This window comes from Chelonia mydas, chromosome 1, assembly GCF_015237465.2.
Source record: "Chelonia mydas isolate rCheMyd1 chromosome 1, rCheMyd1.pri.v2, whole genome shotgun sequence".
Taxonomy (NCBI): domain Eukaryota; kingdom Metazoa; phylum Chordata; order Testudines; family Cheloniidae; genus Chelonia; species Chelonia mydas.
This window is the reverse complement of record NC_057849.1, coordinates 324,086,495-324,099,510: the sequence shown is the minus strand read 5'-3', so window position 1 is coordinate 324,099,510 and position 13,016 is coordinate 324,086,495. Positions and strand designations below refer to the sequence as shown.

Below are 13,016 nucleotides of genomic sequence, written 5' to 3'. Positions count from 1 at the left end.
CAGACCTCAGAGCAAGTCTCCACACCCCAGTCTCCCATCCATCAGTAAGGCTTTCCTCTGTCTCTCTCAACTATTGTCCAAAAACAAAACATGCAATTATAACGGTTGGAACATCTTTTTCGGCTGCTTCCAACCTATTCCACAAACAGCAACATCTTCCTTTCAAATGGCCAAATGCACACTTGACCACCAACCAGCAACTACTCAGGTGATAATTAAAACGTTCCTTCCTTCTGTCCAGGCAGCTTACATATGGCTTCAATAGCCAAGGCATCCGGGGATAAGCCAGATCTCCCAGAATAACCAGACCAACCTCCATACCATTAATGTCCACATTACTCTTGGGGGGGCAAACAGTTCTTCCTCCATTAATTTAAATAGGACTGAGTTCTGAAAGATCCAAGCATCATGGATCCTTTTAGACCACCCTGCATTTATGTCTGTAAATCTGCCACGGTGGTCTACCATTTCCTGCAGCGCCACGAAGAAATAATCTTCTCTCTCTGTTTATAAATGCTGCATCACAGCAGGTGGGAGGGAAGGGATTTGGGGGAAATGATGGGGCAATTGATGGAATCCATGTGCCCAATTCAGTTCAGGAACTTCATGCAGGCAAAGCATCAATCACCTCTGAGCATTACTAAGCTTCCTGAACTGGTTAGACAGCACCTTAATGGCATACCAGACCTGCATGAGAATGGTCCCAGGAGTTGGATTTCCCCACACGGAATTGGCTGGCTACAGATTGGTAATGTTCTGGAGTGCCCAACTTCCAGATGGCAATGCCAACCTGTTTCTCCACAGATATGTGGCAGTGCACATTGGTATGCTGTCCCTGAAGCTCCTGGGTCAGTTTTATACTGGTCTCAAAAAAGGTAATCCTTGCTGCTCTGAAGTCTTCTTGCCACTGCTGGTCATTTGCTCTGCAGAACCATCTTCTCCCACTAAGCCACGCTAGTTTTCCTGGCCCAAAAATGACACAAAATGCTATGTAGATTATCCAAGGAACTGGTCCTCCTATTCAAACATCATGGCGTTCTCCAGTTCTTCTACCTTGTCCTGCTGCCACCACTGCAGAATATCTTCCTGCTGCTAGAGGAGTGGTTATTGCTACCATAGAATATTTTCCTGCTCCCACATCAGCTTGGTAGTGTGACACACAAAGTCCAATATAGAATTCATCTAGCTCCATGTGCTGTAATACAACTGAAGCAGCCTGTGCATATTCACAGTTGTCACCATAGTGGTACAGAGCAAGCTGGGTCCAGGCTGACAACAAACACAAAAATGGCATTAGCCAGCCCAGAAAGGAAATATGGGGCTGAGTCAGTGGAAACATGGATTTTGGGTTTTTTTAAATTTGTACCCACCCGACTTTCCACAATTCACAGCAAAAACAATCTTAGGATGCATACTGCTCAGCAGCAAAGCAACAGACCATGGGATATCCTTAGAGAACACTACATACACTATGTGCATATTATGTGTAACATCTTAGTTGAAACATTTTCTAATGACGTTATTCCAGTGTAGACATGTGTCACGGCTGAATCCCCACCCTGGCACCTCGAGTGCAGGAAGTGGGGCCTGCAAGGATTTAAAAAAAAAAAAAAAAAAAAAAAAAAAAACTTGTTACTCCAGGCTTGTATTAAACTCTCAAGGTTACAGCTTCTCTCTGACCTTGGCTTGGTAAATGTTGCCACCACCCAAAAGCAAAAAACCCGCTCTGAACCCAGGAACGAGCACTTGGGAATTCCTCCCTATGGGGTACCCTCAAGCCCTTTCACCCCTGCTCTGGGGAAGAGCTGAGAAAGAAAAGGAAGTTACCTGTAGCTATCAGCTAATCAAACATGCACAAGCCTCTTAGGACACCAAAAATCCAATCCTGTTCTTAAAAAAGGTAAATTTTATTAAAAACAAAAAGGAAAAAATGACATGTGGAACTTAGGCTTTTTGCCAGATCTTAAAAGAAACAATTACAAAAATTAGGCACCCATAATAGCTTTCTTGGGGGGTTCAACTTAAAGGTTACAAGCAAACAAAAGCATCTGATGTTAGAACAGAGGAGATCCACGAGCCAAAATAAGAAATAAACCTGACAGCGTCTAACTAAACATTCCCTATCCAATTATTTTTTCTAGGTATGGAAAATACTTTCATACCTGGTTCAAACCTTACACAGCATTTCTGCTTATAGCATTGCTGTTCCGTGTCCCTGCAGCCCAGAGAACAGACAAAGGGAAAGTTTCTTTCCCATTTTTAAAATTTCTAGCCTTCCCATTGGCTTTTTTGGTCAGGTGCCCACTCCTTTTCTTTTACCTGTGCGCTTGTTAACCCTTTACAGGTAAAGCAAGCAGAGAACAGCTACCAAGAGGGATTTTACAGCTAACTAGCTGTCCGGCTGTCCATCAAAGGGAGCTACCCCACCACTTTACTTTGTATGGGCTTACATGTTGTGATAAATAAATAGCTTGCAACCTCAGACATTAGAGGAGAATGCTGGTCAACACACTGGGAAAAATCTCAAATTTTAAAAAAAGGTATTAAGATTAAGAGTAATCTAATTTCCATCCAGACAAATAGCAGAAAGAAAGAGACTACCCTCTAAAATAGATCATTTCCATCTCCGGCTGCTCCAATCCATATTTATACGATCGCAGTTAGAGTATATACACAAAGCCCTCCCACGTTGTATGACCCAGAAATATGAACAGAGATGTGAAAATTCACCTATGTATTTAAATAGCTCTCTATGGAGTTGTGTGGGCCAAAGGACTCATTCAGAATTCCTAGAATAATCAATGAGCAAGACTGTCCTATATTATATATAATATGGTCTGGGAGGGTCCACAATGCCTAGATCTTTCATAACTCAATCCTGTTTAAATAAATGGAAAAAACAGTTTGCCCTCAGAAGTACTGTGGACACTAATAGTGTCGAGGTTGGTCCAGTTATTCTGGGAGACCTGGCTTATCCCTTTTTTCACCCAAAAGGGTAGTAGCAATTGGATGTCTAATATAGTGAACACCAGTGAAAACGAGATAGTATTTGAGGCTAAAACAGGGAAAGAAAACATTAAAAATTATGTAGACAAGTAAGATGTCTTCAAGTCACCAGGGCCTGATGAAATACATCCCAGAATACTCAAGGAGCTGACTGAGGAGATAGCTGAGAGGCAGGAGCAATTATCTTCAAGAAGTCATGACAGACGGGACAGATTCCAGTCCCCCTGCTCTAAAAGGGACCGCTCCCATTAACCACAATACAAAACACTAAAAATGCAACAAATATTTATACAGCATCTAAGTTTATGTCTAAATATGATGGCTTTACCTTTCAAAATCATTGCAAAAAAGTTCAATTAATTTCAAGGTCATCAAAACAATTCAGAAAGAAGTAAAATTATTTAAACACCCCCCCATGGGTCATAAGCAGGCTTTGAAACCACAGTCTTCAGATCACCATTAGAAATCTCTTCTACTTCATCAGAAATAAAAGGCTGTTTTCATCCAGTTACCTCTATATGGAGCCCGCAGAGGGAGACAAATGTAATCCAATGGCAAGTGAGAGTCAATTATTTGTGAGACTGCATGAGACGTTGCAAAACAAGATTTGAGAGTCCTGCTCTTGGCACTGGGAACAAAGTGGGCTCTAGTGGTTACAGACAGCATAGCCAAACTTAATTTAGCACATTCCTTCTGAAAAAGGCAACATGGCTGAGTATCATATTAGAAACTGGAATTCTATTACTAGCTCTACTAGTGATCTCATCTAACTTCTCATTTCCTTTAGAGATAAAATGGATGTACAATAAGTGAGGGTATTGAGACACAAGAGTTGCGAAATGCACATAAATATTAACAGCTATCATTGGAAGAGCCAGGATTAGGTTTCATGGCCTGAAGCCCACTGTACTTTTCCCTAGGCTACAGAGTATTCAATGCAAGTCTCTCTCAGGGAAAACGTTAAGACACACAGGCAAAACAGACCTGACAAATGCTAAATGCTAAGGTCTCAACTATACCATTCCAAAATGGCTTCCAGTGCATTCTATACAAAACTCTGTTTAAAGAAAAAAAGTTTTATAGGCATGTACAATTACATTTTAAGTATTTAAATTATATAACTAAAAGAATGTTTTAAATTTTGGTGGACAGATTGTTTTGCATACAGCCTTCCTCATTTCTCAGGTTTTAAAAGTATACTTCAAAATAAATGTTTTACCTCTCTCATTCATTGTGCAACGTCCAACTTACATACTTCACGAAGAAGAAAAACTAAAAATAATAGTACACGATAATGGAATTAAAAGTCTATTGTATATGCATAATGAGGCTGAGTTAAGGAAGCACATCACCCCTAATTTTGGCATTCAGTAACCCTAGAAAGTTTAACTTTGCAACCCAAATATTCTCATACAAGTGTTTGTACAGAATTGGTCACTTTTAAAGAAAAAACAAAAAAACAAAAAAGTAGAAGGCTAGACACTACCAGAAAACCAAAATTAAATCAGTTGGTGCACGCTCAGAGCTACTGAATTAAGACAATGTTTCTCCAACAGCATACAGATTCCCACTTCATGTAGAACATTACTTGAAGAAAAGGGGACTGTATAATCCTTTTCTTCAGACTGTACACATTTAAATGCAAAGAAAAGACAGGGCCTCCAGTCCCGAACAATGGAGAGTAGGAACTATGCTCTCCAAAACAACTATATTTGACTTCCTTTTCTTTGAGTAGCATGATTCTGAAGAACTCACAAAATATCCCTTTCACATCTAGTTCTTTTGGGAGAACAACATTGTCCTCCCAGGTTTCTCCATCGCTTTTTCAGTTAGGTGTACCACCACCTAAATAAGAAGGCGAACAGAAATAGCAACAAAAATTCCATGGGCTAAATCAGGGATCGGCAACCTTTGGCACGCGGCCCACCAGGGTAAGCCCCCTGACATGCCGGGCCGGTTTATTTACCTGGCACGTCCGCAGGTTCAGCCGATCACAGCTCCCACTGGCCATGGTTTGCCACTCCAGGCCAATGGGGGCTGCAGGAAGTGGCGGCCAGCACATCCCTCAGCCCGCGCTGCCTCCCACAGCCCCCACTGAGCAGTGAACCGCAGCCAGGGGGAGCTGCAACCGGCTGAACCTATGGACACAGCAGGTAAACAAACCAGTCCGGCCCGCCAGGGTAAGCCCCCAGTGGGCCACGTGCCAAAGGTTGCCGATCCCTGGGCTAAACACAAAGAGGATAGATAGACCAAATAGAAAGCCAAGGGCACCCAGATCTAGGCGTTTCTATGACAGAAGGTTTCATGGATGTCTTTTCCCCAGTGCACACCAGAAGGGCTTGGAACTAATCTGACATTTGTTCCAGAGGGGAAAAAAAGCACACTCAGGAAAGATATCCCTAATCAGGGAATAAATCCAACAGGTGGTTTACAAAGTTTGAAAGGGCCCCTGCAGACTGACATGGACTACAGGCTGGATCTTAAAGCACCTTTGACATTGAAAAATCCAAGTAAGCTACCTCAAAATAAGATGACCTGCTCAAGAACAAGCCACAAATTTGATATTGTTACACAGTAGTATTTGTAACTTTCCACAGTTTAAAAAAGTAGCTAGGTTTTTCCTCCCTCATAGCATTAAAATGAAGACTCAAAAGTTAAGACACTGTGGTTTTAAACACAAAAGTCTATCCTATAAATACCTAGGAAAAGATTAATTACAGGCAGAGCCAGTAGCACCATTTGTTAAGGTTGTCCAACAATTCCCATATGACAATTTTCACTAGCTTTTAAACTTGGCCAAACGTTACTGACTGGGCTGAAATTTTCCATGCCAGGTGTCTGCCTCAGACTTTTTTTTTTTTTTAAATATTTCAGCCAAACAGTTCAACTATTTCTGAGAATGAGGCTAGGGAAAACACAGTTTTCCCCCCATGTTAAAAAAAAGTAGAGTTTTTCTTTGAAAAGGTCACTGCTCTGGAGCAGGGACTTAAAATTTGCTAGGGGGTGGCCTTTAAGTTAAGGATACGCTTTTTGCTAAACCCATGAAAATCTGCCAAAAATTGCAGTTCACACAAGTCTCAGTAGAGACTTAAATGTTAAGAGCAAAAATCTCAGAAGGTTCCATCCTCACTGTGCATGTTCCAGTCTCTCTCAGCTACTAGTTGTGGCACTCTCTACCTCAAAGCAGCACCTTTGAACCCCCATATTCACCACTCATGTAATTATGATAAGTTTCATACAAAGTATGCCATTTAAGATGTTCTATGAAAAGTCACGATCTGCTGAAACCCACTGTTCTGTCCAAAGATGTATATCATTCGTGTGAATGAAGTTATGAGATTTTGCTGTACGGTTATTACTGAAATGTTGTAAATTTGCAAGCGACAAACAAAGAAAGCAAACCACTCCCAGGAGAGTGTTAAATGACCATCAATCAGCAGGGGAGTTGGAATCAAGGGATTTACATTTGAATGACAGTTGCACAAGACCACATCAAGGGAATTGCTCAACTCTCTAACTCAAAGCCCACCAGGACAAGTCTGAGCTAGCATTTTCCAGGTACATGGACTGAGGATAGAACATAGGGGGACAGTGGCATCATGCTTTTGCCTTTCTCCTCCCGCACCTACGCTGGAAGCAACAAGAACGCTGGAAAGACAAAAAGACTTCAACTGAAGAGACTGGTTCCAGGCTTGAGAGAAAAGCTGCAACATCCAGTGGGGTGAGAAAACTGCTTGATCTAAATACTGCCTAGTCCAATAAGGTTTCAGATTTAGACTCTGCTTACTTTTATTTTCTTTGGTAACTATCTCTGACCTTTTATGCCTACCACTTCTAATCAGTTAAAAATCTATCCTTTTATAATTAATAAATGTTTTATATTTTCTGTAAAAATATATTCTGGTTGAAGTGCTTGGGAAATCTCAGCTCAGTTTACAAAGGCTTGTGTATGTTCTCGCCACAATGAGGGAGGGACGGACTAGGTAATAAACTTACACTGGTCAGGCTTTGGACAAGGGCAAGACAGTACAGCTCTGGGGTGCAAGGCGGTGGAGAACTGGCTGGTGCCTCTGTGTGATCTGTGAGTGACTTTGGAAGCATTCATGAAATCTAGCTGGGTGTGAGGCTCCACATGCTGTTGTGCTGAGTGATAACAGTGCCTGGAGAAGTTTGCTGCTTGTCAGTAGCAAAGCATTATGACAGACAGCCCAGACTGGAGAGTTAAGGGGGCACAGGGGTAACCCAGTTCCAGGTTGGTACCCCGGGGACTTAAATTCCCTGTAAGCTGCGCGGATGTGCAGCAGCCTATTTAGCACTATACATGTGCTCAGGGAACCCGCCAGGTGCTGCTGCGGGGAGAGCGAGCTAATGGGGCGGGGGGGGGGGGGGCGCACACAGGGGAGTCCTCTCTCCACACCATAGCCCTTGAGCACAATCCTGCACCTCAAATCCCTCATCCCTGGCCCCGCCCCAGAACCTGCACCCACAGCCGGAGCCCTCACACCCCAACCTTCTGCCCCAGCTCTGAGCCCCCTCCCACTCTCTGAACCCCTCGGCCCCACCCCATCACATGAATTCTGTTATGCACACCAATATGGAGGTGATGTCACCTCCACATGTTAGTATGATATCACCTCCATATTGGTGCGCATAACAGAATTCACTCTGTACATGGCTGGGAACAATTAGAGGCAACACTGCTAGAAACCCCGTCACACTAGTGCTGATCCAACTGTGCATGTGCCATCCCCAAAGAGTAACTGAGCATGCTCCAGCCGCTGTGGGGGCTCAGAAGCAGTTTCCCTTGACTTGCTGCTCTGGGCTGCAGCTGGGCACTGGGATTTCCTCAGGAAGCCTGTCTCACCTGTCATCTCAAAAACCACGCTGCTGGAACCCAGTGCAGAAGAGGAAAGCCAGCTGATTAAAATGCAGAAGGGAGGACAAAAGCTGGACAAGATCAGTACGGCAGGAAAGGAATCTGGGGAGACTTGGGGAGGAGAGAAACTGGAAGTCAGTGGGAATGGGGAGGAACACAGAGACTAGATGACGAGTTGGGGGAGAACAGGATAGGCTAGAAAAGGTGACAACCTGGGGGCAGAACTGGGACTAGCTGTGCAAGAAGCCTGATGAGTGGAAACTAGGACTGGATAGGCCAGGAGAATGTTACTGGGGCAAGTAGCCAGGAAAAGAGAAAGGACTGACACAGTGAGGGGGAATGGGACAAAAGAATCTGTGCCCACTCAAGAACACTCCCCCTTACAGAGCCTTGAATGGAACCCATGGTTCCTGAGTCTCACCACTCTTCTACTGTCAGAAAGTATCTGTGAAACCCAGTCACAGTGTCTCATTCCCCTTTGGTGCTGGTTCACAGAAGAGGAGAACCTGCAATAACTATCTGTTACTCAGTTAGCTGAAGTAGCAGATGTCCATGCAGTGAATTTAAAGATTCCAACTCTACCGCTAAACATGTGTCAATATGGTTTTCAGTTTGCATTTTTTAATTCACACACAAAAAAAGACTAGGGCACTAAGGTTACAAAGTCAAAATTAAATGCTCAAAATTTGAGAAATGCTAGAATTAAGGTAGCCAGTGCAACTCTAGATCCCTTGTGTGTATTTATCATGATACATCCTTTAATGACCTGCTCACATATTTCCACGGGGCCCCACCTTAATTTGGTACACAGGATGGACCTGCTCTGGGGATGAATCAGGACTATGGAGTAAAGGACACTGTTGTCTGTAGAACCCCTGCCTCATCTGTTGTAGAAGTTGGAAGGTGTGTAGTGAATGAAGCAGGAGAGAACATTCAGACCATGCTTTCTCTTCATGTAACCTTGGAGAACTGGATTCTATCCCTGCCTGTGCCATAGAGTTCCTATGTGATGCTAGATGAGTCACTACACTAAACTTTTCAAAGGTGGTCACCAGTTGTAGGTTCCTTAATTTTTGGGTCCTTGACTCAAGACCCTTGGGTCTGATCTGCAGTACTGCTAAGCACCCAGCTGAATTCAGTGGGAGTTGTGCTTTGAACATACGAATTTCTGTATAACGCTAATAACCTGGGGAAAAAAAACCCATAACATTCTAGGTGTCTCAGATTAGGCACATAAAATTAGTGGATACTTTTGATCTGAATATATCTGTCTCAACACCCCATCTACAAAACATGGATAATGCCCCTCACCTCTCAGGGATTCTGTGCAGATAAATTAATGCTCGTAAGGAGTAGATACTGTTATGATGAGTGCCATAGAAAAGCCGATGAGGAAATTAATAATTCTGCCTTCAGAGCAGGTTTGAATAGTGTGCAGTAAAAAAGGCCTGGGGTGCCACATTGAACAATGAAGAAAAAACAAAATATTGAATAGCTGCTCATTAAATGAACACTGTCCATCCTATGCACTGACTGACGCAGGGGTCCAGTAGGAAAACAAATGGAATCACATAATTATAACACTATTATAATGCACAGACACATTGCATTATGTCTAAAGGTCAAACAAACTTGGATTATTTCAGAGTGAAGTGAATTCCCAATAACTTGAGAATGGGCTTCTCTCTCCTCTTTACAGGAGAACTAATAATCCTATAGCAATGACCCCAAAAACTATATCATAATGCATAGGTACAAGGTGGCCAAATTAAGATTGCAGAGACAATCTTAATTCTGGCATTTCCTAACTTGAGTTCTTGACCTTGCAGCCTAATAATGTTAGTTTCAGTAATGTTTAGATACAAAAACCATAACAAAAGACGCCACTATCTTAAATTATGTAGTTTATAGCACTAGTATGATGTATAGAACATTTAAACTTTGGTAACAGGGAGAACATACCTTTTTCCTATTAATAGCACATATGACAAAAGCGGATTTTCAGTTTTCAATTTGTAAAATTTACACTGCCTCATTACAACCATCTGGAAAATGGGCTTTTAATTAAAAAATGAAAAGTGTCACTAAAATTCAGCATTCACTGGAAATATATTATTTTAGACATTAACACATTACAGATGAATACTGTTTCGTTTGAACATACCTTTCTGCAATAATGTGACCTCTCCATTCTCTTTCTTGATCTCATTCATTATTTTATGTTTCTTCTTTTCTTTCTGCTTCTCCCTGTCCCTCTCTTTAATTTTGTCTTTGATTTGATCTGAAAGGAAAACATTTTAAGACTGAGCAGGAACAGAAGAGTTTCACATGAAGTTGTCACATGTATGTTTCATACTACATAAACAAAGGCTCTAATCAGTTTGGGGAGGGAGTGGGAAAGGAAGAGATATTTAAATCCACAGGACTTGGACAAACATTTACAAGTATCTTATATCTGTTGTACAATACTGAAAGTTTGTCTAACTATGCTGAACTTCTGTTTTCTGGTTCTGCTGAACCAACTGTACACAACCTTTTATATAATCTGGTACTGTATCAGTGATTAAAACAATTTATGCATATTCATCACAAGTCAGTACTTCTGGCCATGTTTATATTTCATCGGCAAGTAGATTTGATTTCTTGAAGTTCACAGTTTCATTAAATATTCTGTCTATTTCTTATCCTCCAAAGAAATCCAAAAGAAAAAGAATTGGAATTTGCATTTTCCTACAGGCATGTCCACAACAGCAACTCTGCACCAAAACATCCTCTTAATATCCTAAACACTCCATATTGCAAATGAAACTTTAAAAGGATAATTGAAAGGTTTGAGTTGTTTTTACATTCGTCACTACTGCTGACCCGTTTGAAACAAACACTCCAGCTAAATCTGGAGATGCAAGGTCTTTTAAATGGAATGCCCTGGTTGCAGTGTAGCATAAACTGCAATTAGACGTTAGACTCAGATGGAAATGGAAGAGAAATATCAGGCCTCTCCTTTTGCAATATTGTATTGGCACAAGAAGTCTCTTTAAATGTTAAGCATCCCAAGCATTAGGGCTTCCACCACTTTGCAATCTTCACTTCTGGAGGAATTTTGAAGGAGAAGGTAGTTAAGGACATTGAAGTCCATGGTAAATGGGACAAAATACAACATGGTTTTACAAAAGGTAGATCGTGCCAAACCAACCTGATCTCCTTCTTTGAGAAAGTAACAGATTTTTTAGACAAAGGAAACGCAGTGGATCTAATTTACTTGGATTTTAGTAAGGCGTTTGATACTGTGCCACATGGGGAATTAGTTAAATTGGATAAGATGGGCATCAATAGGAAAATTGAAAGGTGGATAGGGAATTGGTTAAAGGGGAGACTACAACGGGTCCTATTGAAAGGTGAACTGTCAAGCTGGAGGGAGGTTACCAGTGGAGTTCCTCAAGGATCAGTTTTGGGACCAATCTTATTTAATCTTTTTATTACTGACCTGGGCACAAAAAGTGGGAGTGTGCTAATAAAGTTCGCGGATGATACAAAGCTGGGAGGTATTGCTAATTTAGAGAAGGACAGGGATACCCTACAGGAGGATCTGGATGACCTTGTAAACTGGAGTAATAGGAATAGAATGAAATTTAATAGTGAGAAGTGTAAGGTCATGCATTTAGGGATTAATAACAAGAATTTTAGTTATAAGCTAGGGACGCATCAACTAGAAGTAACGGAGGAGGAAAAGGACCTTGGAGTATTGGTTGATCATAGGATGACTATGAGCTGCCAATGTGATATGGCTGTGAAAAAAGCTAATGTGGTCTTGGGATGCATCAGGAGAGGTATTTCCAGTAGGGATAAGGAGGTTTTAGTACCGTTATACAAGGCACTGGTGAGACCTCACCTGGAATACTGTGTGCAGTTCTGGTCTCCCATGTTTAAGAAGGATGAATTCAAACTGGAACAGGTACAGAGAAGGGCTACTAGGATGATCCGAGGAATGGAAAACTTGTCTTATGAAAGGAAACTCAGGGAGCTTGGCTTGTTTAGCCTAACTAAAAGAAGGTTGAGGGGAGATATGATTGCTCTCTATAAATATATCAGAGGGATAAATACCAGAGAGGGAGAGGAATTATTTAAACTCAGTACCAATGTGGACACAAGAACAAATGGATATAAACTGGCCACTAGGAAATTTAGATTAGAAATTAGACGAAGGTTTCTAACCATCAGAGGAGTCAAGTTTTGGAATAGCCTTCCAAGGGAAGTAGTGGGGGCAAAAGATCTATCTGGCTTTAAGATTAAACTCGATAAGTTTATGGAGGAGATGGTATGATGGGATAACATGGTTTTGGTAATTAAATATTCATGGTAAATAGGCCCAATGGCCTGTGATGGGTTATTAGATGGGGTAAGATCCAAAGTTACCTGGGAAAGAATTTTCTGTAGTATCTGGCTGATGAATCTTGCCCATATGCTGAGGGTTTAGCTGATCGCCATATTTGGGGTCGGGAAGGAATTTTCCTCCAGGGCAGATTGGAAGGCCCTGGAGGTTTTTCGCCTTCCTCTGTAGCATGGGGCACGGGTCACTTGCTGGAGGATTCTCTGCTCCTTGAAGTCTTTAAACTACGATTTGAGGACTTCAGTAGCATAGATATAGGTGTGAGGTTTTTTTGTAGGAGTGGTGGGTGAAATTCTGTGGCCTGCGTTGTGCAGGAGGTCAGACTAGATGATCATAATGGTCCCTTCTGACCTAAATATCTATGAATCTATGTGCAGAATTCATGTTTGGTGCAGAATTCTACCTCCCTCCCCGCCCCCAGCAGAAAATATATTCTGCCCAAGTGCGGCAGTTCCAACTTTTCCCACCAGAGTCTGCTGTGGCACCAGAACAGCCAGCAGCATGAACACAGCTGGCAGTTCTGGTACCACAGCAGAATCTAATGGGTAAAAGGCGGAACAGCAGCACCTCTGGGGCAGAATATATTTTCTGTGGGGGGAAAAAAAAAATTCTGTGCAATTCCCTCAGGAGGAGAAGTTCATCACAGCACCCTGCCTACAGAGCTAGGTTAAGACAGAGTGGGGCACACAGAGCTGTTGGTATGGGGCACAGCCTGGGGTTCAGAATGGCTGGGGGGGGGAACAGAGT

The 13,016-nt window shown here is 42.1% G+C and overlaps 1 protein-coding gene across 5 annotated transcripts in view; it reads right to left on the bottom strand.

Annotated features, from left to right (window-relative positions):
• The window catches only part of RSBN1L (round spermatid basic protein 1 like), a 102,918-nt gene that overhangs the window by 68,331 nt on the left and 21,571 nt on the right, over window positions 1-13,016 (bottom strand). For 4 of the 5 annotated variants that reach the window (XM_037889218.2, XM_037889220.2, XM_037889221.2 and 1 more), the window contains exon 2: window positions 10,047-10,163. The exons of the other annotated variant lie outside the window; for it this stretch is intronic. In XM_037889218.2, the coding sequence (XP_037745146.1) occupies window positions 10,047-10,163 (117 nt within the window). The remainder of the gene's footprint in view (window positions 1-10,046; window positions 10,164-13,016) is intronic. 5 annotated transcript variants of the gene reach the window in all.